The sequence below is a fragment of the Pleurodeles waltl genome, chromosome 1_2 (assembly GCF_031143425.1).
Source record: "Pleurodeles waltl isolate 20211129_DDA chromosome 1_2, aPleWal1.hap1.20221129, whole genome shotgun sequence".
Classification (NCBI taxonomy): Eukaryota; Metazoa; Chordata; class Amphibia; order Caudata; family Salamandridae; genus Pleurodeles; species Pleurodeles waltl.
In genome coordinates, this window is record NC_090437.1 from 193,095,305 (window position 1) to 193,122,474 (window position 27,170).

The following is a 27,170-nucleotide window of genomic DNA, read 5'->3' on the forward strand; positions in this document are numbered from 1 at the left end:
TAGCACAGAGGCAGTGTGCCACGTCTTGTTTTCACTTTTAGCTACACCAGGACACTCAGCCTCCAATGCCTGAGGGTCCCTGAGGGTGGCACAATACATGTTGCAGCCCTTGGGGACCCTCTTTGGTACCCAGGCCCTAGGTGCTAGGGGTACCATTTACTAGGGGCTTACAGGGGGCCAAAGGTATTGCTAATCGGGTAACAATTGCACAGTTTTAGGGGAAAAGATCTGGCACTGGGGACCTGGTGAGCAGAAACCCAGTGCACTTTCAGTTGAAATTGCATCGAGTACCAGGCAGAAAGTGGGGGTGATCATGACGAAAAAGGGCACTTTCCTACAGAAGCAGTAAAAGAGGGGGAAAAGCAAGGCACAACCAGTGAAAAATTAGGGGAAAGCAGAAGAAAGCACTCAGAAAAAGAGGTGAAAGCTAGGAGAAAGCAGTAACAAAAATGAGGAGCAAGCAGGAGAAAGCACTCAGAAAGAGGGGAAAGCAGTGAAAAAAGAGGGAAAAGCAGGAGAAGGCACTCCGGAAACAGGGGGACTGGAGCGGGAAAGCAGTGAAAAATGAGGGAAAAGCACGAGAAAGCCTACAGAAAACAGGGAAAGGACAGAGAAAGCTGTAAAAAAACGAGCGAAAAGTACGAGAAAGCACTCAGAAAACGGGGGGAAGGCAGTAAGAAAAACGAGTGAAAAGCAGGGGACAGTACTCAGAAAACGAGGGGAAAGCAGTGAAAAATGATGGAAAGGAGGAGAAAGCACTCAGAAAACAGGGGAAAAGAAGGAGGAAAGCAGTGAAAAATGATGGAAAAACAGGAGAAGGCACTCAGAACAAGGGGAGGAAGCAGGACGATATAGCAGCACAGGAGAGCTGGGCCTGAAGCCTGCTCCACTGCCTGTGATGCTTGTTGCAAAAGAAGGAGATTAATTATAGTATACAGCACGGTTCTCCAACGAGTAGCTCATGAGCTACTGGTAGCTCTCCAGCTACCTGTAGCTACCTTTGAAGCTTTTGTTTGGCTAAACTAACATATGTATGTTAAAATTGAAGAAAAGGGCATCTAAGATGAAAATGTGTGTATTTTCAGACTTTTATGAGCTTGGTTAGAGTTAAATGGTTGGCTTTCCAAAATATATTTAAAGCTGACATTTAAGTGATAAATCAGGTGTTACTGGAGGAAGCATATTACCAATATTGCAGCTACGGCTGCTATGCATTATACATGTAAAGGCATTCCAAACTGACAAAGCCTTTTTCACACTGTTTCTGGAAACCCTACCTGATGCCATGAAGTGATCATTGCTAGCAACCCTTTACTGAGCTGACCACTGCTAGTAATGTTGCATAGGGTGGACACCAATGTAATCTTGTCTGATGTGGTCGTAAAAGGTTGGAGGCTCCTGGTCTACAGATAACGTAGAAACTATACTTTTTTTTACTGGCACTCCAGGAAGGTAACTAAACATCACAGTGAATTTGTAAGTATGTGCAAGTTTTAAATGCATGAATGTTATGTTTTAGCCTTTTGTATGGACAGCATGTTGCTTTTACAGATTGATGACTAAGTGAGACCTTAAGATCAACCTGTAAGTATCAGAAGTGGCCACCTTCAAGTGCTGAGAAGACAGTAAACCTTTAGAGTAATACAGCAGAGTTGGGAATGATTCCAGTACTATTTTACAAGCAGTGCGAAGTCTGGCTATATGATAGGGTGAGAACCAAAATAAAACAATGTTATTACTTGTTATGTAGAACATTTATGGTAGAACGTTTAAGTTATTAGATGTATTACGGTAGAATGTGGAATGTGAGAGGCGCGTACGTGAGTGAGAATGCAGGAGAGAGCGATTGGAGCGAGTGGTGACAGTTGAGGAGAAGCAGGGTTTAGACGCTACGCACACTGTACCAGTCTGCTTTTATTTATATCTGAAATAAACTTACGAACACCGGACCCTGTGAATTTTGATGTTTACTTAACAAAATTGGCGACAAGTGGAGGACTATAAAAGAAGAGCAGGCTGAGAAGCAGAGTTTCATTATTACGGCAAGAAATTACAAAACAAAGTGGAGGGAGCTGGTAGCGAGTTGTATTGGCAATTGAAATTTGTTCAATACTGAAGGAGAGTTTGGATTACCTACCGCTAGGCGTGTTGACAGTAGGAGAAATCAATTGAGGTGGTTGTGAAGAGCGCAAGCTGATGCGCATTCAGTGGTGAGCGAGGGAGTCGGCGCGTGTTATCACGAGCTCTTCTTTTGACATGTTGTGGACGTCACTTGCTGTGGATCGTTTGTGGGAAAACAAGGCCAACCGTCAATAAGGAAATCGATGTTTGGTTTTGGTGGCCATTTTGGAAGTTTGGGAGCATTTACATGGAAAGAAATCTTCAGTATGGATAGCGATGAGGGGGTAGTGTGAATGGTGATTGGCACACCTTGACAAAAGCGCCTAAACCGAGTTGGAGCATACTTCCTGGAGTCATTTTCAAGCGGTGTTAGGCACACCTTATATTGTTATCACTTGTCTAGTCTTTAAAGTGAATATGTGGTGAAGATATGACGGTGTGGCATTCAGTTGAAGCAACACTGAACAATTCCACATAATAAAATATATAGTACGTTATATAGACAAGTTGGTTTTTTACAAACTTACATTGGGAATAATATCTACCAACATGTGGCAACAAACGTTTGCTCTGTGCCCTAAACAAGCTTTTTGGCCTGCAGGATCGGGACCACTCATGAAGTGGAATGAGTGGAAGAAGTACTTTTTGAATTACATAGAAACTGTGTATTTGGATGGAAAAATGATACCGGAACATAAAACCCGCATTCTGTTACACTCGTTGTACATTTAATCAAATAACAAAAACAAATCTAGGAGGTGGTGATAATAATGCCTTCAGCATGGCATTAATCAATTTAGATAGGCATTTTGCTCTGAGAGTATGCATGGGCATAACCAGGTTCACATTTTTTCAAAGAAAACAACAGAAGTCAGAGTCAACGGATGAGTATGTCAGTGAATTGAGGAAACTTGGTTCAGAATTTGCATTTGGTGTTTTATTGGAGGATCTGATAAGAGATCAAGTACTGAGGCATGCTTTTAATCCAGAAATACAAGAGAGACTATGGATGAATGAGATGCTTGTTTGAATGATGTGCTTGCAATTGTGCGTAAAGCTGAAACATCTAGCAAATGTGCAAGTGCATTAAGATCTGAATTAAGAGAACCGAAGGAGGCTGTGGCGAGAATACAAAATAACAAAGTACATAAGTATGCTGGAAATAAGGAGATAGGAAAAAAAGTGTATGACAAATCAAAAAAGTGCTATAGATGTGGTAGTATTGAACATTTGGCGTTTGCAAAATCTTGTCCTGCCAAGAATGCTAAATGTAGCATGTGTGGAGTGGGACACTATGCAAAGGTATGTAGGAAAAGTTTGAAGTCTATTAAGTGTGTAAGAGACAATGAAGGTATTAGTACTGATAAAGGCAGCAATAGTAGTGAGGATAGTTGCTCAGATTTAAGGATGAAAATTGTACTACATTTTAAGGATAAGTGTTTGGTTATGCAGAACAAGCCTGAATGTTGGATGAAAGTTGGAGGTGTCAGTATTAAAATTTATGCTGATTCTGGTTCACCATAAACCATTATCTATGAGGATATATGGAATACATCTTTTGTGAATAAGGTGGGGTCCAAATTGTATTGATCCTGAAGGATAAGAAGGTGAAAAAAATTGTTATTGTAGGGTGTTGTTGGTTTAAGTTTGAGTTTAAAAACCGTAGTGCTTATGGAAAGTTGTACATTTCAAAAAAAGGTCCATCGGTGCTTGGGTGGAAAGATCAAAAAGAACTACATATCATACTTGATCCAAACAGCAAGGACCAAGTATGAGTCATGGACGATGGAGTTAAGTTAGGTGATGAGATCTTACAGAAGTTTCCTAACGTATTCAAGAAAGGAATTGGAAAGTTGAAAGGTTTTGAACACAAAATTACACTCAAGGTAGGGGCTATTATAAAAATCCATAAAGCTAGAGATGTACCCAGTTCACTGAGAGATGAAGTCACAGCAGAATTGGAAAAACTGATAACTGCAGGAATAATTGAGCAAGTAGAGGCCTCTGAATGGGTCTCGCCAACGGCAGTTGTGCATAAGAGTAATGGAAAGGTACGTTTGTGCATTGATTTGCGCCATGTGAATAACAATATTATTGTAGATCAATTTCCATTACCTAAGATAAGTGAGATGATGTCTACGTTAAAGGGAGCTAAGTATTCCTCAACAATTGACTTGTCTGCAGCATATTACCAGATACCTTTGTCGAGTGACAGTAAGAAGTACACTGCATTTATTACACCACAAGGTTGCTACCAATTCAGAAGGATGCCTTTTGGTTTGGCATCAGCAGCAGCAGTTTTTCAGCGACTTATGCATCGGTTATTTGGGAAACTTAAGGGCACAAAATGTTTTCAAGAAAACATATTTATTTTTGTGAGAATAGAGAACAGCATAATAAAACTTTAGAAGAAGTGTTAAGAATTCTGGATACACATGGGTTGACTATAGAACATACTAAATGCACGTTTGCAAAGAGCTTGGTTACATATTTGGGTCACATAATCAATGGTGATGGAATCTCACCTAAGAAAACACTTATTGATGCTATTAAGTGTGCACCGGCACCAACAAGTAAAGATGAAGTCAGGTCGTTCATTGGTTTGGCGGAGTTTTGTTAAAAATATATTCCAAATTTTGCAACCAGAACATACAATATAAGACAATTACTTAAAAGTAAAAACAAATTTGAATGGTCAGCTGAAGGTGAAATTAATTTTAAGGATGTTAAAGAATGTATTAACAAGTTTTGTTGAAATGTTTTGACCCAGAGGCACATAGCGTTATTACTACAGATGCCAGCAATAAGGATTTGGGAGCAGTTTTGACACAAGTACAGGATGATGGGAAAGACAATGTGGTTGCTTATGCTTCACGCTCCCTATCACCAACAGAAGAAAAATATTCAGTAATAGAAAAGGAAACCTTAGCTTGTGTTTGGGCGACAAATCATTTTAAAGCATTTGTGTGGGGAAAACATTTTACTTTGAGGTGTGATCACAAACCTTTAATGAAGGTGTTAACAGCTGAAGGAACGATAAATACCTCAGGCAGAGTAGCCAGATTAGCAGTTAAACTTCAAGATTATAACTACAGTGTAGAGTATATTCCAGGAAAAAAAAAATTTGATTGCGGATTTTTTGTCGAGAATGCCAAAACAATTGGAAAAGTGTGAGGATTAATTGTGGAATTCAGAAAAAGTGGCATATTTACATGATCAAGGAAAACAGTGTATTTGAGAAGATTCATGGAAAATAGAGTATTCTAAAGATAAGCAACTAACTGTAGTAAAGAATAATTTTGAGAAAGGATGGAAAAAAAGGTAGCGTGGGAGATATAGCCAGACCTTTTTGGGAAGTCAGAAAGGAATTGAGTGTGCATGAGGATTTTTTGTGGAGAGGTGACAGAGTAATTCCTCCTAAAGGAAGGAGAAAATATGTAATGGAATTGTGTCATGAAGGACATTTTGGAATAGTCAGAACCAAGCAAACTGTTAAAGCGTCATTTTGGTGGCTGGGAATGGACAAAGAAATTGAGAATTATGTTCGTGAGTGTGAGATATGCAAAACTGCTGACAAAACATTGGTAACTTTGAAGCCACCTATGGGTGTGTATAGGCTACCTGAAGCACCATGGGAAAGGGTAGCAGTTGATATAATGGGACCAATTGGAATAGAAAATAAGTACATTTTAATGATCATGGATATGTTCTCAGGATGGGCCATTATTAATATTGTGGAGAATGTGGATAACAATGAGATTTTGTTATTCTTAGACAGGATATTTCAGTGTGAACGTATACCTGCATGTTAAGTGACAATGGAGTACAATTCACGTCCCAAAAAGCCAAAGATTATTTTGAAAGGTTAGGAGTTACACATAGAACTACTTCCAATCCAAACAGCAATGGCATGGTTGAACGCTTTAACCGTGTCATAAAGAATACTATACAGTGTGCAGTTCTTAACCATGAAAATTGGGAAAGGTAATTAGGAAAATGGTGTGGGCATAGAGAGTTACTACTTCTGAGGCTACTGGGTATATTCCTTTTGTTTTAATGAGAGGAAGAAATCCTAGAACGAAATACACACCAGGTTGGTTATTCAAAACAAGCATTGTGGAATGGTCAGAGAGTTTTGTAAAAGAGAAACTTGAATCTGTGCAACAAAAAGGAAACAATTGGTATGATAATAAACATGCTACTAAGGAATGTGATATTACTGTTGGACAGTGGGTGCAAGTAAGGAAACCTGGTAAGGTACCCAAAGAAGAAGGCAAATTTTATGAACTATTGGAAGTTGTTGAAATAATGAATAATGCTGTAAAGATGAGTGATGGAAGGGTGTGGAATTTAAAAAGAATTGCTAAGTGTCATGTTCCTCCTGTGGAGAGCAAGCAAATGTGTAACAAGGAATTTGTAATGGATGGTATTCTAGATAGTACTATTGCCAGCAAAGAGGTCATGGCTGATGCACAGTGTAATTCTCAAACTGTTTGTGGGGGGATGAGTGATACTGTAGAAGTTAATAACAGGGATGTACAAGAATGTGATCTTCCTAAGGATATACATGAAGTGCAATCTAAGGATATAAATGATGTAAAGGAATCCAGAAGAAGAAAACCTCCTGTTTGGTTGAAAGATTATATATTGGAAACATTTCCTTTATAATATGTAAAATACAGTTACTATGTTTTAGATTATGGGTACAACATGTATTGTTTAAAAAAAAAAAAAATAATATTAAGGAAAGGGGATGTGTTATGTAGAACAATTATGGTGGAACGTTTAAGTTAGTTATTAAATGTTTTAGGGTAGAATGTGGAATGTGAGAGGTGCGTGCACGAGTGAGAATGCAGGAGAGTGCGATCGGAGCGAGTGGTGACAGTGGAGGAGAAGCATGGTTTAGACGCTACGCACGCTTTTATTTATATTTGAAATAAACTTATGAGCACCGGACCCTGTGAATTTTGATGTTTACTTAACATTACGTATAATACATACCTGAGCACATGGTTCCTCATGCCATCCGTTGTTTGTGCATGTGTTTGTCCCCAATGTTTGTGAATTCCACAAACAGGAAAAATATACACTATTCTGAGACATGCAATCTGTAACAATGGGCAACTGCATGGAATGTCATGGGATAGTGAGCATGTGACTATGCTCTTGTTAGGGTGTGATGGGAGACTTCAGAGGTAAGTAGCCTGGCTTATACACATAAAGGGGGCAGGATGATGTATATGAAAAAGGCTATGGAGACAACCTAAGATTGGAAGAAGGAAATGCAATTTAGACGTATCTATATCAGGCTCCTGTGAAGCTAATGATGTCCTTGTTAATTGTGGGAGGGCTGCGGAAGGAGGGAGCATTGTGGAATATGGATAATATTCTCCAAGTTCATTTAGTTGTCTATTGTATTTATTGCATTTTCGAAGCGAGCTCCCGCTTTATTGTCTACCCTGGTTTGTTATAAAATCATTAAAATAAACTTGAGACAAAAATATATCACATTAGGAGTTAACAGAACTACACGTCCCGCCACAATCCAAAGGAGCCAAAGCTTTAGGATGGGAGTTAACAGAAATAACTAGTTTCCGATGTCTGTGCATTTTTACTCACGTTTCAGGAATAACGACCTGTCGACTGTAGGTTTTGTTTTGAGAAATGTCCCAGGCATGTGTTTTGATGCAGCATTCAAACTACTAAAACAATCTGAAACAGAAGATAAGAAAGATTGCTGAAATAAAAAGGATACAAGGTACAGCATTTTTAAATGAACTCAATTGGAGGGGGTAACACATTAATAGCTCATCAACCATTGCTTTATGATGATAGTGGTCTTCCTGGATAGAAGGGGCTTACCCTGGCTTCCGCTTCACAGCTCCTGGCTCTACTCATATGACCTCTGGCTGTGCGGTCGCAAGGACAGGGTTAGAACGTAATTAGGGTTCTCTAAGGGATCCCCAAATCCTTGTCCCTCCTCTCGCCTCTGACGAACGTCTGAAAGGTCAATGGCGGGACAGACGGCGGGTACCTTTCCTTCCTATGCTAAATCACTATAGCATTGCAGATGGAGAAAAAGAAAACGTCTGCTGAGGGGAGAGTAGGAGACCACACCCAGTACCAGAATGAAGTGCATGGCATCAAGAGGCAAAGGTGGGTTCCTGCATGGCAGACTTCCACTACCTCGACAAATGAACAGAAAATAGGGGGGATGCTGGGACACAACCCGATTGTTGAGGTTCCACCAGTCTCTGACTGCTATCAAGGTCTCTCTCTACTTGTGCAAAAGCAGTAGTAGTAAGGTAAGATTAACTAGAACCACAGGGCACACAAGGTAGCTATGAAGGGCCCTATCTGAGGCTCCTGATGAACATGTTTTTTTTTCTAGCAGCATGAGGCTATACTTCTGCTGTACTGAGCATGTGCATGTATACATGAAGAGATGAGACTATACCTGCACTACACAGCCTACATCAAGCAAAGGACATTATCTGGCAGTCATAGGCAAATGTGACATTAGAGAGCAATGTGGCATACTTGCACATTATGAGAATGCGCTGGACTGTGGTATGAGGCTAAATGTGCATATTATTACGATTCAATTGCCACGTGAGGCTAGACATGAATATGAGATTGCACATGGAGAATTATGAGGCTGCACTGAGCATGTGGAGCTATTCCAAACCATTTGGTACTACACGTGTGCATTATGAGAGTACACTAGGGCCCGTATTTATACTTTTTTTAGCGCCGCATTTGCGTCGTTTTTTGACGCAAAAACGGCGCAAACTTGCAAAATACCATTGTATTTTGTAGGTTTGCGCCGTTAGCCGTCAAAAAGCGGCGCAAATGCGGCGCTAAAAAAAGTATAAATACGGGCCTAGGTATATGAGGCTTTATTTGAACACCGGAAGCTGACATCTGTTCTTATGTTTATAGAAGACAACATAGCATAACACACAATTTTCATAAACAAATATAAAACTACTGTAAGCAAGGTGATTCAAAATGATGTGTAAAAGTGTCTTTAATTTTCTGAAAGCTCATGGTTAACAATATCTGGTAGGTGCAGTTTGCATCTAAAATATAGTGACAGTTCAATAAAGTTCTATAGCTAATCCATTAGACGGATTCACAGGTGTACCATGTACAATAAAAAAAATTCTAGCTTTCGCATCAAGCATTTTTCAATTCTATTAAAGACACAGAGGTGAGGATTATGCTTCTCTTTCCATGCTTTCATTTTTTAGCAGCCAATCAGAAAAACAAAACAAAGACATCACTTCCGTGTCACAGTACTACATGACCACTATAGAGCCTAGCCCCAAATAAACCCCTTAAGTAAATCATGCCTCCTCTTTCTTTGCGTGAGTCCAAATAACAGTAAAAGTCTCAAGAACAAATTCCCAACAGAGGGAAAACTGCGAGCCATACAGGAACTTCAACGGGACCACCGAAGATACAACCAGCGAAGAGACGAGACGGAGATCTCAGATAACAGGAAGGACATCCACTTTGAAGAACAGAAGTCACTTGTCTTCATTGCCTAAGAATAAACAAATAAATCGAGCTATAAACACTGGACCATACCCCTTGACATTTCAATATCATTTCAAAAGGTGAGGGTAAGAAAAGGAACACAACATGAAAATCAAGACATATCAATAACATGTGTGATACAATTTACAAAACACTTTTCCGAGGGAGAGATAATCCTCGCCTCCATGTCCTTAATAGAATTGAAAAATTCTTGACACTTAAGCTCGATTTTTTTTTATTCTATGTCAGGACCAGAGGCTCCGATTATGCTAGTTTAAACTGGTCTAGAATAATAATTGCAACATCTAAAATGGGTTTATAATAAAAAGCCTTAAAGGTAGACTCAGACGACCAGTCAGCTGCTCTTAAAATGTTCTCTAGGTGAGATCTAAAGAAAAAGCTTTAGACGCCAAGGCACCTCTCGCACAATGAGCCCCAAACTGAGTGGTATCACTGTCCCCCTCACTCATAAGCCACCGGATTCATCTAGCCAGGGTGGCTGAAGATACTGGGCGGAAAGGTTTCAGTAAAGAAATTAATAATTGACCACCTATGTCAGAGTGTAATTCGGCTGTACTCACGTTTTAAACATTGTACATCACACAACTTAGAATTATCTGGGAAACTAGGATAAAACTTGGATCTAGTATTACATTTGGTACGGCGAGAAATCTTAAAGGATACTCCTTCAGGGGAAAAAACTCTACCTTATAGATCTAACCCCTTTACATCAGAAACCTGTTTACAAGATACCAACCACAAAAACATAGTAAGTTTAGCAGAGAGCTGATTCCTGGAAAGGTACTTATTAGCTGGCCAGGAGTCCAAGAAACATTAGACAATATTTACATCCCAAAGGGCAGAATAGCACGGTTGAGGAGGGTTATAAAACCAAATTCCCCAAAGAAGTTTACACACAATCGGAAGTTCGCCAATAGATTTACCCTTGATGGGAACATGACCTGCTGAGATGGCCAACCCGTAATTATTAACAGATCTGTAGGCCATACGTGAAGCTGCCAAATGAGACAAGAAATGTAGGATCATGGAGCAATCAGCTGAGTATGGATTAACACACCATTCACCGCACCAAGTGCACCAACGTTTCCAAGCGGATGCGTAACGCTTGTGAGTGCTTGGAGCCCAGGATCTTGCTATGAAATCATGAGGTTTGCGCAAAAGTCCTGGGAAAGACCATAGTTCCCCGAATTTCTCCACACTACCAGGGTCATGGAGTGCATTTGCACTAGAGGATGGGGAAGGTCCATCAGGTCTAGTAACAGGTTCTAACAATGCGGAAGTATAACCGGAGGAGAGCAAGTCATCTCTAGAACTACAGGAAACCAGGCTTGAGCCCTCCAGAGGGGGGGTCACAAGCACCAGCTCTGCTCTCTGACGGCACATTTGAGTCAGAACACTGGGTGGAAAAGGGTATCCTAGGAACTGAGACCAGTCCTGCAGAAATGAATCGGTCGTCTGGGCTTCTGAATCTGAGCACTAACTGAAAAACCAATCCAACTGCCGATTGAGGTGAGACGCAAAGAGGTCTACCGCAAAAGGGCCCCACAGGCGCTGGAGAGAGTAAAATATTCTCAGATGAAGTCTCCAATCGCTGAAGTCTCGAAGGTAACAAGACTACAATCGGCTACTGTATTGCTCTGACCCGCGAGATACTCTGCCGCTACTGAAATCCGATGTTGAAGGCAAAAGTGCTAAAAGTCTTTGGCAATTTCCACCAAGAGGCAAAATCTTGTCTCGCCCAGACTGTTGACATAACGGACTGCTGAAATGTTGTCCATCCGGAGAAGGATGCAACAATTTGACCTCTCCGGAGAGAGACTGTGAATCGCAAAAGAACCCTCCAAGAGTTCCAAGCAATTGATTTGAAGAGCTAGCTCTGCCCTTGAATAACGACCCCCTGTAACTATCAAGCCGCAACGGGCTCTTCAGCCCCAGCAGCTGGCATCAGATTCAATCACGATCTCTGGAGATGAGCCAAAGATCATTCTCCCATTCGAAGCATCCATATGATTTAGCCACCACTGGATCTCAGTCCTGGCCTCAGATGAGAGGGGAACAAGGGCAGAATAGCTGAGGCCCTTTTGTAGATGGGAGAACTTCAGAATTTGAAAGGCCCAATAATGGAGGGGGTCCCGGAAATATAGCCTGAATAGACGAGGAAAGGAGGCCCACCATCCATGCTAGGCATCTCAAAGATAGCATCTGTTTGGACAACATCGTCCTCAACTCCTTCTTTATGCTGCGGACCTTGGAAGGAGGAAGGATAACGTGGAAGCCCAGAAACTCCAGCGTCTAGGAAGGAACCAGGATGGATTTCTGACTGTTGATGATGAAACCCAAGTCCTGAAGAAGAGATATCGCCCACTCTAGATTGGTCAATACAAGAAGAGGGCACTGAGACATGATGATAAGGTCGTCGAGATATATGATCAGACATACCCCTTTGGCGCAAAGGTGTACCGCAATTGGGTGCATCCCCTTTCGTGAAGCCCCAAGGCACCAAAGTCAGGCCAAAAGGAAGCACCTTGTATTCAAAACAACGGCCCTGCCATAGGAACTGAAGAAATCTCAAATAAGGAGAAAAAATAGGAATGGTCAAATAAGCATCCTTTAAGTCAATGCGGACCATCCAATCTTTTTCTCTTAAGATGTCCCTTAGCAAGTGAATGCCCTCCATCTTGAAACGGTGGTAAATGATCCAGCCATTGAAATGCTTTAGATTTAGGACCAACAGGGAACCGCTGCCCTTCTTTTCTACAAGAAAAATGGGACTGAAGAAACCGTGAGGGTGGGGCAAGGAGTCCACTATGGCCCCTTTGGCAAGGAGAGCTGCAACTTCCAAGTAGATTAACTCCAGATCTTATAGGGAAAAAAACATTTCCAGAGAAAATACCCTCTGAACTGGGGAATCGTAAAATTGTAGTTTGAAACTCTGGATAGAATCCAGGACCCAGGGATCCTGGGTGAGCTTTTGCCAACTGAGAACAAATAAATCTGTCCTGCCTCCCAGAATCACTTCTGAAACAGAAATAAGTCTCACCTATAGGGTGGAACTCCTGATAGGAGGTGTAGGATCCCTTAGATTTCCCTCTCCGGAATCAGTTGTGACCTCCACAGGACCTTATGGGGGTAGAAGGTGTAGGTGGAGTCCTGGTATCCTCTGGGATGTTGGTAGGAGCCACGTGGAGGGCCTTGACAGTAATTGCGGCCGAAGACTCGCCCTCTGTAGCATCCAGCCCTGTTAAAAAGGGGGCAAAGAATCTTTTTTTATAGATCCCTGCACCTTGTCTAGGATGGCATAAGTGGAGGCAAACTTGGAAAGTTCTTTGAGGTAAGGAGATCCAAAAAGCAGACCCTGAGCCAATGGGCCTGATTCAGAAGAGGCCAGATCCGTCAGCTTGTGATCCATCTTGATTAGAATGAAGCACTACCTCTCACTAGAGATGGTGCAGTTTGCGTTTTCCAAAAAGCATAATGCTTTCTGGGCCCAACAAACCAAAATGTCCGGGTTAACAGGGACATCTGATTCCTTAGCTTGAAAACCCAGTTCCAGGATCTTAGTAAGAAGACCAGAGTCATCCAGGAGTTTATCCTGACAACCTCGCCAGGCACAATCAATGCCCTTTTTAGGATCCTTGGAGCATTTTTTGAGATAGGTTACTAAGGAGGGGTCTATCTCTGGTGTTTCAGTGACTTTTGAGGGGAACTCAGGTCTGGGACATTCCGACTTCAGCCAAGATCGGACATCCTTGTCGAAACTATGGCAAATGTGTGCCTGAATGTACTCGGCCACCTCTGAAGACAGAATCCAGGAGGAAGATCTAAGATGGATGATATTTTCTGGTTCAAAAGTGAGTCCTTTCAGGGGCTGAGAAGGCACTTGTGCATGCCGTGATTTGGCCTTTCGCTTACGTGGAAGGGAATCAGTGCCCTTTTCCGGAGTTTGGGAAGAAGCAGAGGAATCAGAATCCTCATTACTCTCATCTCTTGGATGAAGGGATTGTGATGATGAATAATCATGATCCATAGACATTTCATAAATTGTTCAAAGTCAGCTTGATGAGGATTTGCATTGGAGACTGAGCTGGTATCTTGTGAAAAGGGCAGCTCTTCCTGGCTGCGAGAATGGGGCATCTAGCCCTGCTGCTCTGCAAAACCCAATAAGTGATGTTTAACTTAGGCCATTGACAGTGTGTCTAAAATCAGCAACAAGGGCATAGTCATGGTCTTGCTCAAACAACCCCGCAGGATCATCATAAAAAGTACCTTCCCTAGAGTCTCCTTCATAACCAGCCATGGTGAACAATAGCAGGTCACAAAAAGTGAGAATTTAAATGGCAGACAATCTGCCAATAATAACTTCCAATGAAGTGGGGATGGGTTGCTGACAGTCTTCAAAGCAGGCTTACAGTGTTCAGGAAAAACCCAAGCCAGAAGTAAAGTGTGGAGGGAGGCCTGCTCAAAATTAAAGGAAACACAGAAAAATATCCACCAACAAAGTGGTAATTCAGTAAGGCAGAGCCCAATTATAATTATTAAAGCCCAACAGCATGACTGAGTGGCGTAGAATGGAGAGCCAGGGAAATCCTTGCAGAGACTGAATACACACGTCTCTCGCCTGTTCTGAACCCTCAGGGAACAAGGCTAAATGGAGTCAGCCAAGTCGCCCATGCGCGCGTCCCGAAAACACCAAAATAGAAAGAGGACAACGTGTCAAGCATAACGCACTGCCCTCGCTCTCCTCACTCCACCAATGAGCTATGCGAGGGTTAAGAAAGCCCTCACTGAGAGGATAAATGCTCCCATACTGAAGCGACACACCGAACAAATCGTAAGCATGCGATTGAAGCACGTCAATAACAATGAAACAATGATAAAGTCAGCGGAACGCGTGGTGTGGGCGCGCAATATATTTAAAGATGCCCGTACAGCAGCACGCACTCCGCGATCATTTGTAATATGAAATAAACAATGGCACTTAACTGGCAGCGAAGCAGCAAAGAAAGAGGAGGCGTGATTTACTTGAGGGGTTTATATAGGGCTAGGCTCTATGGTGGTCATGTGGTACTGTGTCACGGAAAGTGATGTCTTTGTTTTGTTTTGTTTTTCTAATTGGCTGCTAAAAAATCAAAGCATGGAAAGAGAAGCATATTCGGAGCCTCCGGTCATGACACAGAATCTGTCTACATTGTAAAGATACGTTCTCAATGTATGACCAGCAAAAAGATGTTTTAATTCCAAAGCAACTTTTTCAAGGCTGCACCTGGAATTAAAGGTTGTGCTACCCATGCATAAAGACAGAGGCGGCTCCCAGGCTGTATTGCAACATAGGATATCGTATATGGAGGATGACAAGAGAGATAACAAGCCCTCCCGACTGCGGAACACGGGTACATTTTCACTTAGGTAAATAACGCACCCAAGGGCAACTGCAGTTGCTAACTTTGTCCTCCCCAAGACCATTTCACCCACTGGAGAAACTCCTAACCCTGCACTCCCAACAATATTGAGGGTTTATTTCCACACTGAACCCCCACTCACGGCACACGGATTGACTCCTGCCCTTCACAGATTTAAATTTCAGATTGCAGTTTTGTGGGTGTTCACCTACTTAGGTAGGTCCACAATATGCCCCTAGGAGCAAATCTGCTCACACGAAATATGACGACATACCAGTTTAATACTACTTGTGAGCAAATCCGTTTACACCTTTAAATTCACCAGTTGTGAATACACAACATGACTTTATACTTTCACATTGTGGTATATGTGCCTACTACAGGGCCTGGTGTACAAAATACTAGTTGCAAAATACTTTTTGGAAATTGTGATCAGTATTTGTACGACATGTTGAATTTTGCGAACCAACCAATTTTGTAGCATCAATTCACAAGCCAGCAGCAAACTAACCTACCTCATTAACTTTAACGAGGTAGGTTGCAAAATTACAACTGACTTCAATTGGATGCTATCACAGTGATGGTGCTCTGCATGGCTTGGCAAACCGCCATGTCTTTGATCACATTTAAATAAAGTAAACTTTTTTTAAGGCAGACTGTTTACCTTTAAAAAAAAATGTTTTAGAGTTAACAGTGGACCCTAGGATCACTTCATACTCACCAACACACTTTTTTGCGAAATTCACAAAGGGGGAGTGGTTCCATGGGAACCACTTCTCTTTTCGAATAGCTTACTTTTTCCAACTTGGGAATTTGTAAATTTTCCATGTTATGCAACCAGGTTTCAGTCACACATTATTTATACATCCTCTAAAGAATTGTTATGGGTAGGGGATGCCTATAACACACTCCTTCCAAACAGCGATTCCATATGGATTGGCAAATATGTTTTAAGAAATGGTAATAGTTTGCCAACTTACTTGTGCATTCAAACAAAAAAGTGTACGACTGCAAACAGTCAAATCTCGGTTTGCATCTGTAAATACACTTTGAACATTAGGCCCCAAGTTTCGTTTTGCAAATGCACAGTCAAAACCAATCTCCAAGAGCACTGAGTTAGCAGGCAATACGTATTATAAGAAATGACCTTTATCTGGGGATAAAGACTCTTCCTTGTGGGCGCCAACTGGATTACCCTTTGGTCTGATCACCTTGCTATCAACTTCGATTTAAAATTGAGTTTACAAAACAGGAAGCCCTGAAAATATGATAAGCTCACACCTTCACCTTAGAGAGAATATTTTCAGTTAACCGCTTCAGGAACACCCCTGTAAACTAGCTGTACTACTTGCCTGTTTGGCTTCAAAGTTCAAATAGGGCGATTATTAACACATTGTAGTTACGAAGTAAGTAGAAGCAAACAAGATGACTGAAAACTGCTAAGTAGTTGATTAAAGCAATTACAGAAAAATATTAAACTGTTTACAAAAAAACGCTAGGTTCTGATATTCTCTACCATTGTTAAACAGAATGTTCAGACAAAATAATTGCATGTGTTGTGTTTGTTGGGAACGCATCTGATCCAGCAGTAACAAACAGTTTTGAGAGGGATGAAGCCTCAAGAAACCCACAGAGGCAATGCTGGTAAAGTACCTCAGATGAACCGAATCCTGAATTTGACTTCTTCTGAATGCCAACATGGTTAGTTTAATTGGATCCTATAAAGCCAACATTTTGCCATGTTTGGTCAGGATCCTATGCATGTTTGAACGGTCGAATATCTTTTGTACCTTTTCCCACCTGATCAACCTTTCTTTGAAAACGTGATATAATGGAAGGCTGGGTTTGCTCAGGCATGGATACGGTATATCATGTTTTGTGTCCATGGAATTTCTCATGGAAGTCCACAATCAAATGTGAGGGACACTTATTCTTGTTTATTACTCTTTTAGGCATATTTTGATAACGCTGAGCATGGGCTTCTGTAAACTAAAATTATGTCATATAGCATTTCACCTAGATTATTGTTTCTGGTACAGAAACACAATATAGGTAATTGGGTGCAGAATTAACTGAATTTCTAAAGTCAATATTCAAGAAATTTAAGCCTCAAAGTAGTCTGGAATTTAGGGTGCGTAATGGCTCCCGGGTTTTTTTTTGTTGTTGTTCTTTGCTGCACACTCTAAGGCCCTTGCTCCTAAAAAGTGTGCTCCTCCAAAAGGTTTAACAACTACAATGCATATCTTCCTCTATGTTTATGACCTCGTAGTTGTAGGTAGTGCACCCATTGGGCCTTAAAAGCAGTTGGATATTGCAAAATCACTGCCTTGAAAAACAAAACTAATAAGACACAGGTCATTTGGTGAGAAGGAGTGGCAAGGAGAAAAATTACCTTAATGTCAGCTGCTTTGTGTTGGGGCACAGATCAGGTGAAAATTGTGATTAAGTACCAATATTTGAGTGTAATTTTCTCTCAAGATTTAAAACTGAAGTGGACACCAATATAATGATGGCAACTCGTGAACTTTCCATATGTAACCATCTTTAGGGCAGACTGTCTGCTTCCCATTGGATAAACCCCTTTACAGGCATAGCCTGCCTCTGGTTTTACGGATTTATCAATTCCTGAACCACAACTTTAAGCTGCATTATCTCAAGGAGAAATGTATGAAGCATGCCTTATGATGTTTTAGGTTTTAGAAATGTATGCTTTATCAACTCTGAGCTAATGATCACAGGACTGTGTGACTGGTTCGTTCTCAGTTCCTAAAAACAATGATCAATCAATCTAGAGTATCCTCTGGTGGGCTTGTGTCAAACGTAGTAGATAGGGGGCTAAGGAATTTTGCCCACCAGCCATTCAACCTGCTAATAAACCAGGAAAACAAAATCATACAATGCATTAGTTGAAAAGTGGTATGAGGTATATGAGGAGGAAAGGGTTCCCTTCCCTGCTGAAATATCAATGTTGTAAGCTGGAAATAAATGAACATTTGTTGTTTGTACTTAATCCCGAAATGAGGCACTCTTTATTGAAAATCAGATTAGGCCTTGCTCTAAGGTGGCGTTTCTCAGTTTTTTGTTTGTATGACATGGATAAAGGATTAATTATTACACTTGTTGCTAATTTTACCCCTCTGCCTTGCTGAGAGAAAAGCCCTATTGGTAAAATACACTTGCATCCAGGTGCATCTCACAGCAAAGGCAGCTTTTGTACTAATTTAATATCCTCAATGATTGCATTAGTTGCAGCTAAACAGTGCACACAATTGTATTGTGAGGTCAATAGCTTAAAGCACGATTTGCTTTCTACAAGTGATTAACTTGCTTGAGTTTTTGTTTTGAGGGTCCAAAAAACCTCACAGCCACTGATAATCTAGAGAAAAAACACCTCTTGTCAGCCCCAAAATACATGGCATCAGTTAGACGTGGCTTGCGCTGCCAGTGCATCACTTTTTTTGACACACCGGCGGTGCAGGCTGCTGGGCCATAGCTACAAGCCCACGCAAAGCCACTTTGCGTGACTTTACATGGCTTTGTAGATATGGCCCTCTTTCATGCATTACTCTGCGTGAAAGGGGTGTTTCATGGGTGTTGCTGTGGGTGTTCCCACGCAACACCATGGACTCTGAAGCATTCCCATATTTACAAGACTCTGTAAACCTGGGAATGCATCAGTTTCCTATGCCACCCAAGGGGTGGCGTAAGGATGGTGCAACAGGGAGAAATAACAAATTTTTTCCCCATTTATTCCTCTTTCTATGTGTGCTGCATTCTGCAGCACACAGAGAAAGACGAAAACGCCTCTTCTGATTGTTTATGTGCAGGAAGATGTCCCTTCCTGCACAAAAACAATCATCTCTGCAACACAGGTATCCTTGCACCGTGGTGCAAGGGTGCCTGCATTGGCAAATGGCAGCAGTTTGTGCACCAGTGCAGGAGACAAGGGCAGGAATGCGCTGTATACTGCAGATACAGCGCTTTCCTGCCCTTTGGTTTTTGATGGAGGGCGGTGCAGCATAAAGGCTTCTGACCCTTCCCTGCACCAAAACTTTGTAAATGAGGCCCTCAAATCAGTATAGCATAGTACGATATTCAGATTTCCACACTAATTCTACTGAGCAGTCTTCTTTTAAAGCGTTTTGTATCTGCCATCACATACCACAAAGTCGTCAGTGCATTGCAAATGAAACGTAAAATAGATATCTGTGGTCAATACCACATCTGGTACAATTTAACAGTCCTGGCAAGTTCCCCAAAGATTTTATGTAGCTGGAGCAGTTCACAATTAGGTGTAAAACAACAGGTCTTTTACGCTAGGAGAGAGGAGAGGAAAACAGTGGGAAGTCAATTGAGAGTAATGAGGGACAGTGGGTACTAGAACAAGGAAAGGGGGACAAGGGGCAAGACGAGCACAGGAAGAGAGACCAGGAAAGTGGCAAAAAAAAACAAAAAAAAAACTATCTCATAAAAGTGGTATCCAAAAAGTCCTCTCCTAAATTCATTCTACGACCTCCTGTAACTACAGCCAGTTTTCTCTTCATTTCCTCTCTTGATGAGGTGATGATCCACTTTTAAGACCAAATCTAATGAAGCTTGATACTGGGTATGTTATTTATGCCAATGCATCTTTTTATTTGTTTTTCAGTCCTTGTCCTTGGCTCGGTGTGGGGTGGTGCCTCCCTATGTTTTGCACGCCGGCACAGCAGGGATATTTCTGGTCCTGATCGGATCACTTGAATGTTTAAAGATTTAGTAATACTGTTGCACTATCAATTTTCCCCTGACAAAGAGCCATACTGGATGCTAAATACAATGACAAATATAAATGGTCTATGTAAATATAAAATGAGGAAATTGCAAAGTCTTTAATAAAAGAAGCAACAGTATAATGAATGACAAGAATTTTTTTTATGATCACACAAACATTATAAAATGATGATGCTTTAAAAAGAATCTTCATTGTAATATGTGATTACTCAAGAATACTTTATGCAGCAATTTTGATTCCTGAATAACATAAATATAATGAAGTATCATGCATGTTTAAAGTAGTGCACAAGAGACTCTGTTTCAAGGTAGCTTGTACTGTATAAATGCTGCATCCATTGTCCAAGGATACTCAATTGTAGCACTCCATATTGAATATCATGGATGTTTAAGAGAGGTTCAACACATGGAGTGAATCCCTATTGTTGAAACAGCCCAAATTATATTTCAGTCCCACAGCATTCCGACAATGATGTTCTGGTACCATACCTTCATGGCAATTCCTGGTTCTTGTGCAGAAATGTATCAGGTGCATAGGGCCAGGGCACATGATTGGGTTGGTAGGGACATATATTTACGGACGTGGAACTGTAAACTAGAAATAATGTAGGGCCAGATGTACATAGCTTAATGTTTGCGATTTCCTAATAGCACATTTTTGCAATTTGCTATCAGGAAACAGCTATGTACAACAGTGTGATTGTCATGAAACATTTTTTTTAACAAGAGACCTACTGAATTTCTTTCCCATACTGAGATGCTCTTGGAAATGATCCGGCTAGTATTGGATAATAATGTTTTTCTGTTTGAGGGTAAATGGTACCACCAGATATGTGGAACCGCGATGGGTTCCCGATTCACTACATCTTATGCCAATCTCTTTATGGATTGGCTTGAGAGGAAGTGGGTCTGGGGCCCTAATGGTCTAGAATGGGTACAATACATCCATGACTCGTGGTGATATACTGATGACGTCCTGATTGTTTGGACAGGGACCGTGAATGATTTACATGCATTTACAACATATTTGATGTAATATGTCCTTCACTGTTAATTGTGCCTCATAAAGATCCAGTGCCATGATGTAGAATTATATGTGTTTGGATCAAAACTAGGAAGTTGCGTGTACCATAAAGAAACTTCTTGCAATGCGGTCTTGTGTGCAACCACTGCCCACCCCAGACACCAGATATGAGCTATTTCATATGGGGAGATGACTAGGGCAAGGAGGAATTGTAGTTCAGAAAAGAATTTCTGAGAAAACTCAATGGACATTAAACAGAGATTTCTTATCAGAGGTTATCACACAGGCACTGTTGGAAAAGCGTATAAGAAAGGCCTCAGATTGGATAGAGATGCAACACTCATAGATGGTAACACCACAACCAAGAGATTTCCAGATGAGATTAGGTTGATATCCACATTTGGTAGAAATACCAAAGAGGTGAGCAAAGGTCTTAATAGACATTGGAACCTTTTACGGTAGGATACAAAGATGGAACCTTACATCACAAAACATGCCAATATCACACTCTATAAAGGTAGGCCCATATAATTAGTTCAAGTTACCCTAGTAACATGCCACAAGACAATTGGCTCCAATTAAGGGGCAAGAGCTTCTATAAATTTGGTGCATGTACCAGTTGTAGGATTACCAGAGAGCTAACAACATTTACATATAATAATAGTCCACTATACCATATAAGAGAGAATATCGGTTGCACATCATGTTATGTGGTATGTGTCCTGATCTGCGGATGTGACAAGATATATGTCGGTAGCACCATCAGAACTGTTAGAGAGAAAACTGCAGAACATTTTAGAGTGGTCAAACAAGGAGATAAAAGAAATCCATTTGCTCTTCAAACTCAAACATGTGCAAAACAAGTTCATAAGAACTTTCAGTATCACAGGATAGATATTGTCCAACCACACAAAAGAGGTGGCAACCGAGAATTACAATTACAATGACGTAAGGCATTATGGATAATGAGACTTAAAGGTGTAGAGAAAGTTCTGAATGTTGACCACAAACTACATTATTTTTTGGGTGATTGAGTTAATACGTATGAAAAGATTGATGTAAATAGGTATATATACTGCTTTGGGAGATACGTTTTATCCTAAAGTTTAGACCAGGGATTGTGAATAGACCCAGCTTTATTGCAGATACACTACTGGTTGCAACCATCATTTTATACTGATCATACATAAACCTACACATATACAGTGAGGATAATGTAATATAGACACTGTTTGGTTTACTGGACATACATTACTAAGCACTCCTACACACATAAAATATTATACTGACTAATAGACATATGATAAGACAATAACTAGCAATGTATGAGATTGGGTTATCTGTATTGATATGAAGCATAAGGTTGGTTATTAATAATGATAATGTATAGTGTGTGAACAATGGGGGTATGAATTGTCTATACAATGCTATAATATTTATATAGAGAATACATAATTCCTAATGTGGTCTTCGGGAGCCTACACTCTTTATACTCTATTTTAGTAATCACCCCTTTACCTCTTAACAGATTGCACCCTGTCTATTTCTTAGGTGTATTCTCTCTTTCAAATTGCTGTTAATGCCTTCCTCTCCGCATTTAGGGCCGGATTCACAAAGGTAAACTTAGGCCAAAAGTCTAAGGTTACACCAAAGTCTAAATTTGGAGCTAAAGTCAAACTTTACTTGTAGTAAAGTTAGATTTTTGGTCTAAGTTTAAACTTTTGGTGTAAATTTAGACTAAAGGTCTAAACTTCGACTAAAAGTCTAACGTTACTCATAGTAAACTTAGACTTTTGGTGTAAGTGTAGACCAAAAGTCTAACTTTACTACAAGTAAAGTTAGATTTTAGGTCTAAACTTAGACTTTTGTTGTAAACTCTGACTTTTCGATTAAGTTTACTTTTGTAAATCCGGCCCCAATACTGTAAGCCAGTACAACAAAGTTAGAATGGCTGACAGTGAGAGACCATACACAGCTACTTAGCAGCCACCTATCCATAATGTGATGCAAGAGGACATATTATATCACATTCAGTTTCTATACTGATACTTGCTTGATACTCTATATCACCTATTGGTAGTTTCATATTGAGCGCCACTGAGGACTAGCTGCACGTACCGGACGTGACTTTGAAAATTTTCTGGATGTTTAAGATTGTGCAAGTGTACAATTATTTAGTCCTACTATTATTTTACACATGGCTGAATGATTGCTTTGTTTATATGCATAGTCCGACTACTATGTTACTTATGGCTGAATGCTAGCTTTGTTTCGTCCTATTTTGATGTTACTCGGCATGAGGCCTCCTATGATATAATAGGTAACTCCAAGCTGGCGCTGGAGTACCAAGCTACTTTTGGCAAGACACTGCGCAAATCGGGAGCACTGTCCCAGGTATGAGACTGATGCTAGAGAATACTTTTTAACCTAGAGGTTTATCGTAATGGGGGGCTATGTATTAGAAATTAAGTAAGTCTGGTCCTATAATATGTTAAAGTTGTAGTGAGTGCACATGAGTTACTGAGATAGTGTGATGCACTTATTTATTGAAATGTACCCATTTGATAGTATTGCAAACATGTACTTGGAGATGCCGTGATTTTTAGGCATGTGTTATAATGTGTGGTCACAAAAAAGATATTGTTTCTAAATGAACTACGTTAGAAGCACAACATCGTTGGTCACTTGGGCCGGCAGTTTCTGCAATACGCTGGCATGTTTTATATAGCGCCCTGCAAGTTTATTTACACGCAAGTGCGGTTTACAACCATGAAAGATAAGGACATTAGACAAGTTACCAACTATTGGAGAATCAGGGGTCCACAATAGAGACATGGACCAGTTGGCAGGTGACATAATACAGACAGATGTGGTACAACATGTTACAAGAACACATATGATGTTACTGTATATGACTATGTCAAACGGGTATATAAGACATGGGCTGATGGTGTTGTTTTGACTTTACTGGTTTGAATAGGTACAACATGATATACTCCATATGAAGAAAAATATGTAACACACCAAAAACTTACAAGAGTTGGTAAGACATAATTATTTGTGTTTTTGGCACATTTGGAGATATGATCTGTAGGAAGCTGGCTCTGTATATACTATATCAAAATAAGATATAATGTGCACAGAGTCCAGGGGTTCCACAGAGGCTTGACAGAGGCAGTAATAGATAATACTAATGCTCTTTTTGTGGTAGTGTGGTGGAGCAGTTAGGCTTATCAGAGGGCAGTGTTAAGCATTTGTTGTACCCACACAGACAATAAGAGAAACACACACTCAATGACTTAACTCCAGACCAATAGGATTTTTAAATAGAAAACTATTCTTTCTTAATTTATTTCTAGAACTACAAGATGCAACTAGCAGGTAAGTACATTAAGTGAAAGGTACTTTGCATAGTTATATTAAGGACTTTGAATGGAATCAATAATGTACATAGTTTTTCTTAAAATGGCAAAAAGCTATTTTAAAAGTGGACACTGCAATTTTCAACAGTTCTTTGGGGAAGAAAGTACAGTACAGTTTTGGAGGTAAGTAATCGGCTTACAGGTTAATTCTCCGGGGCATAGGTAGCCCACCGTAGGGGGTTCAAGTTCACCCCAAACACCCAGCAACATATGACCAGTTAGGTGCAGAGGTCAAACAGAAGCCAAAATAACGTGGGCCCCTATGGAGACAGGGGGGTACTCCAGTTCCGGTCTGCTTGCAGGTAAGTACCAGTGTTGTCAGAGGGCAGAACAGTGGGTTTAGAGGAGCACTGGGGGGCCCCAAGTAGGCACCAAACACGCACCCTCAGCGACACGGACGCGGCCAGGTGCAGGGTGCAAACAGGGCGTCGAGTTCCCAATGGAACTCAATGGGTGGGCCTGGGGGAGGGTCACTTAGGCGCTGCAGGCAAGGCACGGGGGACTTCTCGGGCAAGCCACTGACTGCATAGGGTGGAGGGCCACCTGCTGGTCACTGCTGCACCTGTGGTCGGTTTCTCTTAAGTCTGCGGGCTGTGGGTGCAGTGTTTCTCCAGGCATCAGAAATCTTTGTACCAGGCAGTCACGTTCAGGGGGGTCCTTGGGATTCCCTCTGCAGGCATCGTTGTGGAGGGGTGGAGAGGTCAGCCCAGGATGGACACTTGGTTGGAATCGCCTGGGGGTCCTTGCTGGATAGTTGGGCCACCTGGGCACGGGCCGTGGGGTACAGAGTGGTTTTGGACTCACGCTTCTGGAGTGAGATGGGAGTCCCTTGGAAGGAGTTTCCTTGTGTGACAGGTCTGTTGTCCACGGGATTTTCTTGGTCCTCGATGATGCAGGCAGTCCCCTGGAGGCTTTTTAGGGGTCGCTGGTCCTGTAGAATGCGTCGCTTTTCTTTTGCAGGGTCTTTGAAGCAGGAGACGGTCCGGTAGGGCTGGGACCGAGTCAGTTGTTGTCTCCGTTTCTTCTTTGTCGGGTTTTCAGCTCAACAGTCCTTCTTTTCTAGAGGTCGTCAGGAATCTGACTAGCTTGGTTCAGGGAGCCCTTAAATTCTAAATTTAGGGTGTGTTAGGGTCAGGGGCAGTAGCCAATGGTTACTGTCCCCGAGGGTGGCTACACCCTCCTTGTGCCCACTCCCTTTGGGGAGAGGGGCACATTCCTATCCCTATTAGTCCTAATCCTCCAAAGCAAGATGGAAGATTTCTCAAGGAGGGGGTCACTTCAACTCTGGACACCTTAGGGGTGGTCCTGGCTAAGGGGGTGACTACTCCTTGTTTTTCCTAATTATCCATCTGGGCTTGCCGCCAAAAGTTGGGGCTTGTCCGGAGGGCAGGCATCTCCACTAATTGGAGTGCCCTGGGGTACTGTAACACAAGGCCTGAGCCTTTGAGGCTCACCACCAGGTGTTACAGCTCATGCAGGGGTAGGTGTGAAGCACCTCCGCCCATTACAGGCTTTGTTTCTGACCACAGAGTGCACAAAGACACTCACCCCATAGGGTCAGAAATTTGTCTCTCAGTGGCAGGCTCTGACAGACCAGTCAGTCCTTCACTGAAGAACTGGGTAAAATACAGGGGGCAACTCTTAGATGCCCTCTGTGTGCATTTTTTTATAAATCCAACACTGGCATCAGTGTGGGTTTATTTTACTGAGAAGTTTGATACCAAACTTCCCAGTATTCAGTGTGCCATTATGGAACTGTGGAGTTTGTTTTGACAAACTCCCAGACCATATACTTAATATGGCCACACTGCACTTACAATGTCTAAGAATGGATTTAGACACTGTAGGGGCATATTGCTCATGCAGCTATGCCCTCACCTGTGGTATAGTGCACCCTGCCTTTGGGCTGTAAGGCCTGCTAGAGGGGTGACTTACCTATGCCAAAGGCAGTGTTTTGTGGTCATGGGACCCTGTGGGGGATGTTATGTCGAGTTTGCCTTTTTCTCCCACCAACACACACAATCTGCAATGGTAGTATGCATATGTTAAGTGAGGGGTCCCTTAGGGTGGCACAACACCTGCTGCAGCCCTTAGGGACAATCCCTGGTCACAAGGCCCTTGGTACTACTAGTACCTTTTACAAGGGACTTATCTGTGTGCCAGAGGTGTGTCAATTTGGAAACAATGGTACATTTTTAGAGAAAGAACACTTGTGATTGGGTCTGGTTAGGAGGATTCCAGCACACTCTCAGTCAAGTTAGCATCAATATCAGGCAAAACGTGTGTGTGTGGGGGGGGGGGGGGGTACTGCAACATGGAGCAATTGTCCTACATGACCCCTTAATAGATTCAATGCATACTATTTTGATTCTTAGGAAATTCACATCATAAGGTAAATAATGTGATACCAATACAGGATTTAAGAGATCAAGACTTTTAGCTATATAGGTGGACTGTTTTTTAGGAACTGAAACACTATTAACATGCATGAAGAGATGTGACTATTGGTTTCCACATTGGTGACCGCTTTAGCTATTCTTACACGGGTATTTCATAAACGGATTCCTTTTCTCTATGTAACAATCACCAATCTCTTTCACTATCCCCCTAAACAAGCAGGAACAGTTTGACTTCACTTAGGTGATGGAACAGTTTATTTAAGGAGAATTCCATCCTAAAAATCATACATATCTATAATTCTGTTATAGCCCTGAAGAAGTCAGCTGTCACTCCTGCAGCACAGATGAAACATGAGTTGACAAGGGCAATGGTGCTTTGTTTGGATGTAAATAAAGTACAAATAAATACCAGGCACCCAGTGTGGCCTTCCTTTCGAGTGCTCAGATTTTCTGTAAAATTGTGAAGATTTCT

General features: G+C 41.4%; 1 protein-coding gene across 1 annotated transcript in view; it reads right to left on the reverse strand.

Moving 5' to 3' along the window:
• TRIM14 (tripartite motif containing 14) overlaps nucleotides 1-27,170 on the reverse strand; it is a 201,462-nt gene that overhangs the window by 62,586 nt on the left and 111,706 nt on the right. The window contains exon 5 of the mRNA XM_069237697.1: nucleotides 7,741-7,833. Coding sequence (XP_069093798.1) covers nucleotides 7,741-7,833 — 93 coding nt within the window. The remainder of the gene's footprint in view (nucleotides 1-7,740; nucleotides 7,834-27,170) is intronic.